Source organism: Anas platyrhynchos, chromosome 3, assembly GCF_047663525.1.
Source record: "Anas platyrhynchos isolate ZD024472 breed Pekin duck chromosome 3, IASCAAS_PekinDuck_T2T, whole genome shotgun sequence".
NCBI classification, from domain to species: domain Eukaryota; kingdom Metazoa; phylum Chordata; class Aves; order Anseriformes; family Anatidae; genus Anas; species Anas platyrhynchos.
The window spans coordinates 51,833,494-51,848,789 of record NC_092589.1 but is presented as its reverse complement, the minus strand read 5'-3'; the positions used below and the strand labels follow the sequence as shown (position 1 = coordinate 51,848,789).

The 15,296-nt window shown below is 38.0% G+C and overlaps 1 protein-coding gene across 3 annotated transcripts in view; it reads right to left on the bottom strand.

Annotated features, from left to right (window-relative positions):
• GRM1 (glutamate metabotropic receptor 1) overlaps positions 1 to 15,296 on the bottom strand; it is a 184,646-nt gene that overhangs the window by 42,443 nt on the left and 126,907 nt on the right. For all 3 annotated transcript variants that reach the window (XM_072035894.1, XM_072035895.1, XM_072035893.1), the window contains exon 5: positions 3,069 to 3,315. In XM_072035894.1, the coding sequence (XP_071891995.1) occupies positions 3,069 to 3,315 (247 nt within the window). The remainder of the gene's footprint in view (positions 1 to 3,068; positions 3,316 to 15,296) is intronic.

Genomic DNA, 15,296 nt, shown 5'->3' with positions numbered 1-15,296 from the left:
ATTGCTGAACCATGCTGGGATGTAACTTGACAAAACAACTACCCGTGGAGCCAAACTCCAGAACAAGCATGTATATTTGCCTCACAGTTCTTTATATACTATGCGTTTTAAGTCTCTGCACTATGCATTAATAATTTACACAAAGCATAACAGTTGATTAAGTCACCAGATTTGAAGCCAGAACAGCTACTGGGTAGAGTTACATGGGTCTATATCTAAGTTTAGTTAGGGTAAAATGAACAACAATACTTCTGTTAGCTTGTGAACACGAGCATTTCTCCACACATGAAAGGTCAAGCATTGGTGCTGGACACTGACAGCTCCTGTCAGTTGTCCCGTAGTATTTTACAGTCAGAGGCCTAAGCACATTGTTTGTCCTTGAGGCGTAAGCTTCCTCCTACTAGCCATAAGGTAAAAGTAAGCAGTTACTCTAGACCAGACAAGAACTTGAGATGTTCTGTCCTGAAATACATGGCTGTCCTCTGCCCATTGCATAGGCCCAAAGAAGGATGTGGTGTAGACTTCTTCATCCCTCACAGCTTCTCCAGCCATTTCTTGGAATTTTGGTTATATGATTAATACTGAGCAAGCAAATGGGATGTACTCTATGAAAGTCAAATGTTGACAAAGCTGTAAGGGATTCAAAACAAAATTTTATGAGTGTCTGCCAAGTATAACTACAGGCATCTCTACCTGATCTACCCACGACAAGCATAAACAGGGGGTTATGAGGATATATTGCTCAAAGAACCTTACTGATCTTGCAAGTAACTCCAGGCTTTTAAGAAGGAACATTGCCTTATTCCATCCTGTGAAGCTGATTTGTTTACATTATATGGTAACAAAACACTGAAAAACTGTGCATATTTATGATGCATTCTTTCACTGGCATAGAAAAGCCAACAAACCACATCTGTCTCTCTCTGCTTTATTTAGGTGTCATATGTGGTGTATAGTTTTTCATTTAGCTGAGGTACACAAGTTCTTTGGGGTATTCATAGAGTGGTGTGGCACATTCACTTACCCACAAAGAGCTTTTCTGTGTGGGACACTAGAAACACTAGGATGATTCTAGAGTGACATACTGATACATACAGTTCTACATGGGCTTAACTACTGCTGGTGTACAAAGACCTCACCAGCTGTACAGATATAAATGCCACAGACTGATACAAGGATTACAGGATGAATAACAAAAAGATTGTCTGAATTCTCTTGCCCAAACCAATGTTAACTTTCCAGCTGTGAAAATATATTTAAAAAAAAAAAAACACCTTTACCAAAAATAACTCATCAAATTCTAAATAGGCCAGGAAAGCAAGAGAAATGAACCTTGCTACAGACCAAAATTATAGAAGGGAGAAATTTTATCATCCTGACCTACTCTGGAAAATATCCTGATATAAACCCTCCTATATTTTGAATTCAGTAAGTGTTTGTTCTAATTCTGGAATTTATACTGATGAGAGTTGATGAGAGTCTCAGGTTACAAGATAATGTATAATATGGGACAAAATTGGAAAATGACACATAAACATCAAACTACATAGCTAAAAACTAGATAATGCAGCATATGCAAAGCTTGAGTAATGCTTTTATGGAGATAAATAGTGCATAAAAATTTTAAAGATATGCTAAACAGTATTTTCTCAATATTATCTAAACTATATGTACAAATATCTGATTTATACTTTTGTGTTAATAAGTATGTGCAAGAATGTAAGGGAATTGCTTGCCTCTAGTTTCAAAGTCTGACCTAGCTCATTTATACCTTTGACTAAAAAAAATACTGTATGCAGCACTTTATGAGAAACAAGACCAAACTGACCACGTTTTTCTTATTTTAAATGTAATGAGCTGATTAAATGTATATGCTGTGTTAATATAACAAGAAATGTAAATAGAAAATGGTAAAAAAGTTGGTCATTTTTGATAACAAAAGATAGCAAGAGGAGTAAGAGTTGCTTTAAGGCCACCATGTCTTGCAAATACTCTTTGAAGGCATACACCAGGCTGCACACTCTTGTTTATTCCAGAGCTCTCTCTTTGTGCAGTGTTGGCACTCAGATGCATTTATGCAATAAGCCCAAAGATGGAGTGAGAGAGTCTTTTATAACACTTTAATAACTCAGTAACAAAACTAACTTAAATGAAGTAACCCCTGAGTAGGATTCAGTTAATAATGAATCATGTACACCAGCAGCTGAATTAAATTTATTTAAAACAAATAAATAAATAAATTCATCTGGGAGATGCCTCACTTAAAAGAATTGGACAGAGTCCACAGACCTAAATGAAGAGGAAAAGATTTATCAGCTGGCTCCCTTAAGAGAAACAAAGGTGATGTCCAAGTTCACCAAATTGTTGTCTCTCTCCTTGCTTGGGTACATATTGTGTCTTCTAGGGAGGGGTAGACAGTAGCAACTAACAAAGCTGGAATTTACTGGACCCCAAATGAGTGAAACACTGTACCTTCTGGCAAACACTATTACTTATCCTGTTCTGTTGTGACCTATCTTTGAACTCTGGGACAGCTGAGCTTATTTGAAGCAAGATAAGGAAAGCACACAGGAGTTCAGCAAGCAAGACTAAATACTGTCTGGCACAGATGTACAGCTGTCTCCTGGGGCACTTGGAGCAGCTGAGATCCAGTTGGAAAAGGATGTGTTCTACGGCCCTACCTTCAAAACCTCAGCAAGCAAATGCTTCGTTAAATTCCAAAAAATTGCATTAGATCTTTTATGTAATAAAGCCCTGGTGGTGAGCCCCAGTGCTAGCATAGACACCAAAAGTCTGTGAGATACATGGTCCATCCTCTCCCAAAACACTAGAAATGTTACAGGGTTTATTATAACTCCTGTGTCGGTACAAGCTGTAGCTATCAATGCATTATGTGTTACCAGTGTTATTCCTACCTGCTAGTAAGACTAACCCAGATAACTCTGTTTCTGTCTCACAATATGCATGCTTTTAGCAAAGCAGCCAGAGAAATCTCCACCACCAAATCCAGGAACATTGCCTCCTTCCTAACGTTTGGTACAAATAATTGAGATAAAAAATCTCTTTACCTTCCAGGAGCATCTCCCTTTTCATCAAACCAAACTTCTTCTCCAGAAACACCGATGAATGTGGACTTCAGGAGAAACTCCAACAGCTTGCTGCCGTCAATTGGCTTCATAGCATCACACAGCCCAACGTGTCCAGGACAAAGGGAATGATGCATATTTTGGAGTCCGTGAGCCATAGCATATATAGCATTGATGACAAATCCCATTTTACTGTCCTGAACATAGTTTTCTTCTAGACTTTCATTGCCTATGTTTGTAAAAAAAGAAGTTTTAAACAAAAAAGGAATGTGAAATAACAGGAAATATGAAAAAAACAGTGAGAAATAAAAAAGGGATATCTTATTTCTCTTATAAAGTTTTAGATATTTAAAAAACATAAACAAGGTGCCAGCAAGGAATTAAAACAGTAATTAAAAAATGAAATAAAGTGAAATTGGCTCTTCAGAAAACTCCTTTTTAATCAAATTGTCAGCTTTAATTTGTTCATTCTGGAATTTTTTGCTTGTCATTCCACAATGTTATTTATGGATAAAAGGGTTAAACAGCCCAGCATCAGAATAACACATGTAATCTGGTAATCTGGTACAATTTTTGTAAGCAATTTGCTTAAAGTTTGATTTTTTGGCACATTTGAATGTTGTTTTTTTTTTTTTATTATTATTATTAGGGCTAAGATAGCAGTGTCTATTTCAGTGTAAGCAAGCAAACAATGTAAATCAGCATCACTTCTCAAGTTATCAGAAATAATCATGGTAGATAAAAGTAGTAGTAGGCGCACCAATTTGGGATTGCTACAGAAAGCCATACAAGGTTGGTCACACTAAGAGACATTTTATGTAACTGCGGCTTAGAAGATCCGGCCTGAGCTGGCATTGAGTCTCTGTCCATTGATTAGGAACAATGTGGCAGTGAAGGCTTTCCCTTTTCAGCCCCAATCTGCTGACATTCAGGCCCTGCCAGAGGGTGCCATTAGTGGCTGTATTCCAAGCCAGGGCCCGCCGAGGCTGGGCTGTCCCCGAGTTTCCCGTCACGAGCTGCTGGACGCTGCCAGTGCCAACCCTGAGTCACGGAAGACCTGAACCGCATGGGTCCTGCGGGCATAAGAAACCTCCCTGCTTTGTTTCCTTTCCCCTGAGTCATCCTATTTCAATATGCTCAAAACTGCAAGATGCTGTCATCTGTAGGCCTCCCACGTTACGCAGTGTTAACAGGCGTTTGCAACCCAGTCTCTGGTACTTTGTCTAAGTAACACCTTGTCTGTGCTAGGAAAGTAGGATGTGTGAGAGACTAGGTGTTAACTGACACTTCTCAAAGCCAGGTTGGAGAAGGTAGCTGTCATTTTCATATGAAGAAAAGAGGAAAAACTACAAGTTCACTGAAACTTTCAAGTTAAAAAACAGTTCCTTCTCCCAATGTAGATATTGTATGGCTTTCAAAGCAGGTAATCAAGACAATCCTTACATTCATCCTTGGAAAAGACTCTGATTTGGGAGGTCTTCTCCATTTGTTTGCCAGAAAGGTCATCTGGGGATTAGCACAGATTCTGGAGAAAGGGATTTCTAGGTTTTGTTCACTGGGTTTCCCTTGTGCAGGACATTGGTTGCAACTGGGCAAGGAAGTCCTGCTTCAGTAGCTATTTTCCAGATGAGCAGAGCATAGCAAGCAGTTGTGATGGTGAAGAAAGAAAGCATTGTGAAAATACACATAATCTGACTGACTGGGTTTGTATGCTCCTCACACTGAGATGCACTCGCTGCCAGTACCACCAAACAAGGAGCAGCCAGATAAATATTTCCCAGAGGTAACATATCTGCCACTTTCCTAGCAGGAAAAGATTCGTAACTCCCATTCAAATCACACCCCATTCAGAACCATGTTATAGAACACAGTGAGAATAGAAACCCTATATGTACACTGACAGAATATTTAACCAGGGAAACAAACATTATGGCACTGCATGTACTACTCACTTACAGTACGTATGACATAGTCTAGACATTTGTTCCCCAAACTATGTTATGTGTGGCCTGAATATATTATCTCCAGGTGTGATTTATCTGCTGATTAGTCCCTTAGGACTAACACAGTGTGAATTTACCACTGCTTCTGCCTTCTTGTAGAGGAAAATGAATGTAGAAAAATGAATGTGTTCTCCATCCTGACATGAAAGAGAGGTGAAAAGCCCCTGAACTCAGCACTTCAGTTCTCTGCCATGGTAGCCTCTTGATGGCCAGCAGCTGAAGAGATCACAAAATGACCGATAGGTAGCAATGGTTTTCTACCTGAGAGTTTATCTGAGATGCCTTCCTAATTTCTCAATAAATGAGAAAAGTATAGAAACATACACTTCAGTGACCCTTTCAAGAGATAATGGCAGTATCCATATACTTTTCCTGAGACGAGCATTCAGATGGCTGCCAGAGGTAGAAATGTTTTAAAATGAGACTATTTTCCTCAAGTATGTATGACCGCAGCAAACCACAGATTTGGTTTCTCGTATTTCGTTATAATATACATACCTCCTAAGAGAATAAATATTTGATGGTGGAAGGATTTGCTTTTGACTAAGTAGGAGTGAATAGCTTACATTGAGGCTTGAAACGTAGCCACACACTGCACAGGTGACTGCCTTTCTGCACTTGCAGAAAAAGTTGCACTCTAGTGGAAAGTAACATAAGAAACCTCATCTGGTAATGAATTGTCCACAGATCAGTAATATAAAATTCCCTATGTGCAAATAAGCTGTTTCACAGTAAATCCACCGTGAGAAGTCATGCTTTATCTAAATTTAACTTCCTGCTGGCAAAATCCAATTTATTTCATTTTCACCATTACAAGTTATTGATATACTCATGTATTTGGGCTTGTAAAAATTCACTTATGACAATAAGTAAGAACTGCTTTTTTAAGAAAGTGAGATCATGTAATTATGTTTAGCCAGAGATAATCAATGATCAATTACACTTTCACGGGGCAGCTTTTTAAGAAATGCGAGAAATATATATTGTTTGTTATGGGCCTTATCTATAAAGTTTCTATTTTTCCCCTAATATATCTTTGAAAAGAGCAAAGCAGAATTCTGGACTGTGAAGCTTCCACTTTAACTTCTCCTCTCTCAAAAGTATCACTGATCTGCAAAAACTAACCTGAACACTAGGGTGAACTAACATTAAAAATATAAAAGTATTTTGTTACTTTTCTTATTTATTTATTTTTTCAAGGGACATAAGTTTTTACTAAGCAAAGGAAAATTGTAAGTCATGTTAGTACCAGATTAATTGAATCACTTGAATTAGGACATAACCTTTCTGAATGACATTGAAGCATTCAGCTGTCCTGAATTTCACACTTATTTTTGTATTGGATACAATGCAAATTTTTCTTTAATAATTTCCTTTAAACAGTTCCCAGAAACAAATTGTGAGTCTTTCCTTTTACTGTAATGTGCTTCAAATGTAACTAAAATTATCTTCATATACTAGGTACTTATGAGGAGCTGAATGTAAAACAACCATGAATATAGTCTAGTGCCTTTGCTGTGTAGTAGATGTGGGACTATCGGTATTCTCGAGAGCAGAGAGAGTACTCATACAATCTCATTTGATACACTGAAATTAAGAAAAAATATACTATCAAATGAGGGCTAAAAGTGACGTAAACTTTAAGGTAGAAGGTAAAGACAGGAAAAGCCTATACTAATATTCAACAAGAAATTAAGCACGAATGATTATTTGTTTGTGGTCCTCAGAAAGGTTAGGGCAGGAAGGAATTTGGGATGGAAAGAAATGTAAAAACATTTTGGTTGGAGAATCGGATCAATACCTAGCCAGTTGGTAAATTTTGAACAAATATGCACATTTGATAAAGAACACAGTCTGTTCACAGATGACTCTTGATTAGAGTAAAAAGCCAAAATCTGTTGAATAAAATTGTTATAAATGCTAATGTTTGATCTGGAATAAGCAGATATTTTTATAGTTTATTTCAGACTCCAAAACGAACTGTCAAATGCTGAATATTTAATATCATATAAAAATATATTTTGTTCTCTTAGTCCAGTTATTATCTATTATCAAAGCTATCATCTTTTCTGGCAGTCATGACAGAGGGCTGAATATCTTATAGATGGTATACACTGCGTTCTTCAATTGTAGTGGTCCTTCCCAGGACTGAAATGTTTTGTGGGTAAACCATATGAGATTTTAGCTTTATTGCCAGTTGCATGGTGGGGGGCTACATTCAATATGAGTGCTCATTTAAGCAAAGAAATTATTTTGGAAGTACAACCAGGGCTAAAGTTCCCTGGGAAGACGTAAAAAAGAAATCTGCCGTACTTGGGCTGTGTGCAAAACAACCTGGCACAAAGCCACGCCAAAGACTGAAGAGTTCTTTCCCGACAAGATGCCAGGCAGCAGATCATGGTAACTCCATGATCTGGTAGAGTGGTACCCAGGTTTGCAGCAAATGTCCCCATGTGTTGGAGAAATTGTGGAGGCAGATTTCCCATCCTCTCTTTCAGTCCCAACATACACTGCCTTACCAATGACTCCAAGCAAACATGACCATCTGGCTCTGTACAAGTCTGTGAGTGACATAACTTGCCCTTGGCAAATAACAGAAGTCACATATCTTGCAGTGTCTCATAAGAGAAGACCTGACAAACTTGGACCACACCAAATTTGTGCCATAGGATCTTGCAGGGAGCAGGGCAGAAGGCCAACATACTGAAAAGTTAGGTCATTTCAAATCTGGGACCCCAACAGCAGCAGCTACATATTATTTTGTCAACTAAACAGCACATGAAAGGTGATGAACAGACTTAGCTCAGTGTTGTTGGCTGTGGCTTTTTTTTTTTTTTTTTTTTTTTTTTTTTTATGAATTTTAGGATATTTGTCTCCTTGGAAAAATTAGAGCACTCTTATTTGGATGCATAACTGTCTAATTAGAGCTTTATCTTTGGACATATAGGAGAGAAAAAGCTATTAACTCTACATTTCTCTTTTGTCACCTATTCCCTGAATATTTTTTCTTTTTCTTTATTGGGATGATTTTATCTTGTTCTTTATCAGGTTATTAAGAGACAAATTAAGATTCTATTAAATAACTTTTGCAAAAGGCTTCTTTTATTTAAGCTCATTTGGCATTATGGGTTCAGGTATTTTACAAATATTGCCAGTTCTTTCTTTCTCACATTCTATTTATAACATCTCTTATGTTATCTAACAACAAAGATAACAATATAATTGTTTAACAAAATTCACCTTAAGGCATTGCAAAATGGGTACTAAAGATTATAATGCCTCTAAATGTAATTAGTATAGAGATGATGTGTTCGCAACCTGCACACTAAATGGCTTTCTCTGCATATCATCTTTTTAAAAACAAATGCATTCTGTTCATTAATATTATATGGCAATGGAATCTGAATAAAATCTTTATCTATTGATGGTATAGAGAGGAATTTGTTGACTCCACTGCTCTCATTAAGTCCAAATGTAGTCAGAGCTAAGAAGTCAGATTCATAAAAGTTATTTCTTGTATACAAAAACATCCAAATGCCCATATGTTTCAGCCCACAATCAAATAAGCAGCTACAAAAAAAAAAAAAATCTGAAGTTGTTTTCAAAAGTAACTGCCTGTTATCCAGGCAATTCCAGCTGTAGCTGCCTGCCTGAGAAGGGGAGGCCAGTAAATGTTAGTGAGTGATCAGAACAAGTAATTGTGGATCAGGGCTGCAGGCTTTGCTTAGATAATTGTAATGGACTGTCTCAATGACCTTGGTGGCTCTATGTACAAGCTAATGCGACTGCTGGAAATTTGTGGAAAACTGATTTTGTTTGTTTGTTTCACCAACCAAAAATAGGATAAGAAAATAAAAGGCTTTGTTTCAATATGAATTTAAAAATTACTTGCAATTTTCATGAGACAGAATAATAGACTGAAAAATTTGCCACGGACCATAATAAATGTTTCATGTAACCTACAACAGATAATCCTATCAGAGTAAATTATTGTTTCAAGTATGGTTTCTGCCCCAGAAAGCAGCTCTTTTATTGTTTTCAAACAAAAGCGGACCATATGTGTAATGGTCACTTCCCACGTTGATGTCCGTGTGTTTGCAGCAGGGAGGCAAGTTCTAGAAGCAGCTAAATACAGAGAGATGAGAGGGTCCTGCCTGATAGGACACACAGGAAGGATGGTAGAAGAGCTATCAAAAAGACACAAGATAAAACAGGTAATTGATTCCCATTGTAATGTAAACTATTTGTTTGACTGGATGAAACTCTACTACTTGTCAGGTAAGGGTCAGGAAGGAAGTATTATTTAAGAAAATGGATCTTTCCCTAACTGCCTCCTGTCACCAATCTATACAAAACACTGCAGTGCTCTCAATAGAATAGCAAGTGGCTCTGCCGTTTGGCAAGAGTACAGGAAGCTTTCACCAGGTAAAAGAGGGGGAATATCTTACAATGTGAGGGTTTGATTTGAAAACACACCAATAAACATTGGAAATTTTACAGTACTCGTGAAGCAATAAATGGAGTTCACAGGGTTGCAGACTTCATTTTCAGGCTGTCATTAAATCAGAAGGGTTTCTCTTCCATTCTCCAAATGTTTTTTATTTCCCCAAGCAAAGAGATTCTGTTCATGCAATTATATTTGATGTATTTTTTCTTTCCCTGAAAAGCTAGGATACGATTAGTTACCAGTTGAGATACCCTGCTATTTTCTTTCTGAGCACAAGGAAACCTACAGGTCTCCCAGATACTACTGCTGCACCTGGTGAATGTTGCCTTTTAATTGGGATTGGTGTATTACTTTTTTTTTAGATAAAACTACAGAGAAGTGAAAACAATTCAAAGGCCAAGGCATTAACTGGATGCTGACTGCAGCAATATTTGTGTGCAAGTAGTTACATATTTTCACTAGCAAAGTTAGACAAATAACTAATAACTTTTTTCTTCTCCTGGAATAAAGCTGATCTGATGAATATATGAGGGTCTCTTTTTCCTTACTTTCACCTATGTATCTTTCACGGATATCAACTCAGTCACTAAAGAAAACCAAAATAAGAATTCAGCCATCAAGAGGTGCAGGTTCCTCTTTGGTGCAGATGTCTAACACTTAAACTTTAAAAGATCAGTCCTGTTTTTAGACACACTATACACCATTGGTGTCTTCAGCTTCCCTGCCTGTTTTTGTGAGGATGCCACATTATCCTTCAGTGTTCAAAAAGACGTGTCTTCCTTTTGTCTCTCCCTGTGTGTTAGAAGCAGTAGGGAAATTTTTAATTAAATTTACTTTCTTGGTTCTCCATATCACGTTATGTAAGCACATCAGAGCTTTAAGAGCTTAGTGTCAAAGACTCTAGAATGAAGCTGGCATACACAAATACAACAGTGCCACAGTGAAGCTGAAATGTTATGAGGGGAAATGTCTGCACAAGCTGCTGACTCACTCATTAATCAGATGCAGGAGAGTCTCAGAGTCACTAGGCTCTGGGCAGGGGACTGAGCAGCGCTGCCAGCCCTGAGCTGATGCTGAACTCACAGGTCCAGCCCATACACAACACAACTTAGGAGCAAAACAAAAGGAAACAGATCTCCTAACTGCGTTTGTCTTCCACAGTCTGCAAACTTTGCTAAGCAGGCACAGGAGCCTGAAGCTCCCTTCCCCTCCCTGCCTTTTCTGCCTCTCTCTATGGACATCCAGACTCTCACACAGCCATATCACTCCAGGAAAAGCAGATTTAAGATGTAAACACCAAGTGACAATGCACATAACTCATGCTCACACTGTGGGAGATGACAAACCCGTGCTCCAATGTGCCTGTGCCCAAGAGAGCAGAGAGAACTTTCCTTTTACATCTCCTCTTTACTGACCCACACAAGCTAGGCAGAAGATGAGACTCATTTCCCAAAGGCTGGCTGCAGCTTCACACAAAGAGGAAGCAGGGCCATGCCTGATGTCTGTACGTGACAGTGCTCGGGTGAGCAGGCAAGCATGCCTGGGTGAGATATTATACATTCACTGACACTTCCAGATGATGTGCAGCACTACAGCCTTTCTCTGGCTTTGGGAGAGGCTAGGGGGAAGCTGGAGACCTCTGAGCAGCTAGCAGCATGAATGTGCCAGCACTGTGTCACTGGAGAGGGAGGCAGGGGAGTGAAAAACAGGCCTGCAGTAGAGAAAAAGATCCTTTTCCCTTTCTCCATAAATCTGCATTGCCTGCCCCCTCTCTTGTGTTGGCTAGCAGAAAAGAGAGGGCTCAAAAGGAAATATAGTGTGCTACCTAAGGGCCATGCTAACAGCAGAGCTGCCTGTATGGCAGCCACACCAGGAGAGGTCTGCCCCCGGCAAGGTTGTTGCTACCAGTAAGAGCTAAAAGAACCTGGTCACACTGGTCACACACACCAAAAAAAAAAAAAAAAAAAAAAGAGAGAGAGAGAAAAATAACTTTCTCTACAAGTTAATGAATATGGCACGTGGTGTTAAATACAGGTCTGGAGATAAATCCTTACACCAGATGGCTTGAGAGAAGCTCAACAGCCTAATAAAGCTTCTGCTGGGGATGACAGTATGGCCCAAAGCCTCTCTGTTTCTTCCTTCTGGGCTAAAATTCTGTTGATGTTAAGAATTTTACTGAAGAAAAAAATTAGGGTATATGGCCATATGAGGATGACTTGCTAAGATTCTTTCTCCTCTAAACACATCTGCAAGGCAGTGTTTGAAACCTCTTCTGACACGACTGTACTTATCCACTCCTATAAGCTGTCAAAGACCTAGCAGGAAATCTTTGCACTGCTTCTCTTTGTTCCTAGCTTTTAGTAGAATGACCATCATGAAATAGCTCTGCAGTGATGACTGTTTTTTTTAATGAAACAGACTGATAGATGTACAGAGTATAGCTCAGTGAAGGGAAAAAGAAAAACAGGCTCCCTTAGCCCCCCCCCCCCCAACCCCCCCAAATAAAAAGGATCCATGCTCATGACCTTTGAGTGTGTTCTTGCGAGGCAATCAGCTTGAGAAATTCAATTCACATAATGTCCAGTAGTGAAGGAACATTACCAAAAATTGACAAGAAGGTTAATTTTTAAGGTTATTGATTACCCCATTTAGGCTATTATCTTAATTCTAGTACTTTGGAATTAATAGACTGGAAAACAACAGAAGAAAATACTTGTATTTATTTGAGATAAATCAATTTCTGTATCTTGGACTCCTAGGTAAACACAAGTCAGATTTTTTAGCATCAGTTCAAATGGTTTGAAAAGAAATATTACTTTGTATTTATGTGCTACCTTTTTCATGGCTGCCTTATGAGCCAAATTGAGACAATACATACAATTGCTACAATAAATATAAAATAATGAACTTTCATTTTTATGCATTTTCTAGTGATGATGATTGGAATTAATTCTATCATGAACAGAGTGAGCTGTAGATACTTAATCTATTCAATGGTTAGAAAAACATCTATATGTGGCCCTTCTACCTTCTGGTCATTCATCACCAAATGAAATACTGTGATCAACTATTGGAAGACTCATGGAATTGTCAAGAAATCTGGCATGAAATTACAGTGGCTTATTAGTACCTACGGTCAAACCCCAAATGTAGTGAATGATCAGATTCAAGCCTTAAAACTAGAAATCAATAAAACTTTCAATTCTGATCTTGGGGAATTCAGCAAGTTAAAAGCAGTTTAGGCTTAAAAAAAAATCTACTCTAATGCAGATAGTTAGGACATTAACACCGTGCTTGTTAATAACACTAATTGACATGTTTATTAGAGAAATAGGCAACATAGGAGATAAACTGAAGTAATTCCAGTGCCTTTCTTAGAGACAGACAGTAATTATTATTAGAGCTTGACAAATAATTATTATGATTAATTTGTTTTTCTTAAAAGCTGGACTGCATACAAACTGCCTGCAAAATGACCACAGCATGTTCTATTATTTATTCAAGATTATTATTTAACTTCTACAGCAAGTCATTATTTCTCAGCTCCTATTTTAATTAGAAATGAATATTTCATCTTATAAGCAGGAATAATATATGCAAGCAGATTTTTGTTGTTGTTGTTCCTTGATTGAATGGTTTGTACATGCAATCAGCAAAGACACTGATTTCAAATCCAGCTATAGCATTTGAAATCCATCTTATTATTTCACTAACTGACTAAAATTTAATGCTGACAAAGATATTTTAGCAGCCAAGCTCAACCTATGATTTTATAGGACATATGCAATAACAATTGTTTTAACAGAAGATTCAAAACAGTATGAATGGAAAGGAGGCCATTTACCCCATCTGATCCAAAACAGACCATACTCTGATCAGGCATCCCAGTCCCCCCATCCCAAGACATTCTTTGACTGCTTTTTGTTTGTTCGTTTGTTTGTTTTAATTCTTTTATTTTCTTATGTCCTGTTTCTTGACAGCAATTCAATTTGTTACTCCTACTGCATATTCTGTAGTTGCTTCTGTCATTCCCAGTCCAACCATAACCTGTCTCTGAGCCCCTTTTTCAGACTCTGCAGGGTTCCACGAATGCCCTCAATATGCACTCAAAGCCTCAGGCACCATTTTAATATGATTAGTTATTATCACAGAGACCTTGAATGCATCTGCTTTTCTTGCTTTCTTTACAAATTGCTCAGCTAACTTCTTCCTCTATTGCCATCCTGGATCCTGACACAGGCAGGATTCTACAGAGAACATTTTCTAAAAGACCTATGGAGAAACGATTTAAAAAAAAAAAAAGGAAAAAACAACCTTCAGTTTTCCCCTCTCCCTCAGGTAACTATGTAACTATGTAACCTTGCTGCCTTACTTGCATACTCCATTAAAGACATATTTAGAACTACTATTCTTAACAGGTCTGTTATTTGGAACAAGTCTAGCAGATAATGAGTTGCTGCTACTCTTACAGGAGGCAGGAATGAGCACACCAAATCTAAGTAATTTAGAAATCTAAAGAAATATTTGCAGATTTTGATGTTATTTGGCTAGCTCAATCATGATTTTCATCATTAATAAATGAAATTGTTGAGTCAGATGCCCTTACAGATATCCTATTATAGCATACAGAGAAGGAGCAATTGAAAAGGACAGGAAGCAGGACTGATTAAATCTCAAGTGTCATGCTATTCATACAAAGCCTGAGACTTATCTGCAAGAGGAAGACAAAACTCAGTAATTGTGCTGCAGCTTTCAGAACATTAACCATCCTGGATACTTAAATTAGGAACCTGAATACATACTCAGGCAACTAATTAATTGATGTGATTAATACCTGAACTTCTCTAGTTGCTGTTGATTTCTGTGGGAATTACAGGAGATCAGAACCTTCAAAATCAGGCCAATTTATCTAGGTCTCAGAGTGTGCACTTCAGGAGCCTAATTTTGAGCATGTTCATCAGAAAATGCAGACTCAGAGCAGAAAACAAGCAACTTTCATATAAAGCATAGAAGATATTACCACTGAACAGGGCAAAGAAGTAAACAAGAATCCAGTATCATTATATGTTAAATATTCTACACCAGTACAACACACAAACTACTAATCACAGTCTTTACATAAGGGTAGAAAAATATGATGAAATAATGAAATACATGTTATTCTTTAACCTATTCTCTCTGAAGATCTCTGCTCCAATCTGACATGGAGATGGCAAAACAGAAAAAAAAATGCACAAACTATTCTGAGTTCATTGATCTAGACCTGTAAATAACTAAGTTTTAGTTTCCAGTTGTCAGTATATGGGCATGAGATCCTAAGACCGTCAAAGGTGTGGGTCAATAATACATGTTAACATTGGGCGAAGTACTTCATACATGGTAGGAGACTCTGTGGCTGGCAGGCACAGAGTGGCTGGCCTAACAGATCTTTTCTGAATTTAAATTCCAGTGGTTCTGTGTGAGTCTGAAAAACAGTCAGGAGAGGTACCTAATATTTATCAGTGTTAGGGACTGATCACAGCCGCCATTCCCCATTCCCCTGTGCCGCTCAAGTAGAGGAGGTAGAGGAGGGTGGGTGGGCGACAGTGTTTCTGGTTGTTTTTTGTTTCTCACTGCTCTAGCTTGATAGTAATAAATTATATTAATTTCCCTCTGCTCTGTCCATTTTGCCTGTCACAATAATTGTTGAGTGATCTCCCTGTCCTTATCTCAACCCCTGAGCCCTTTCCATTGTATTTTCTCCCCCTTTCCCACAGCATA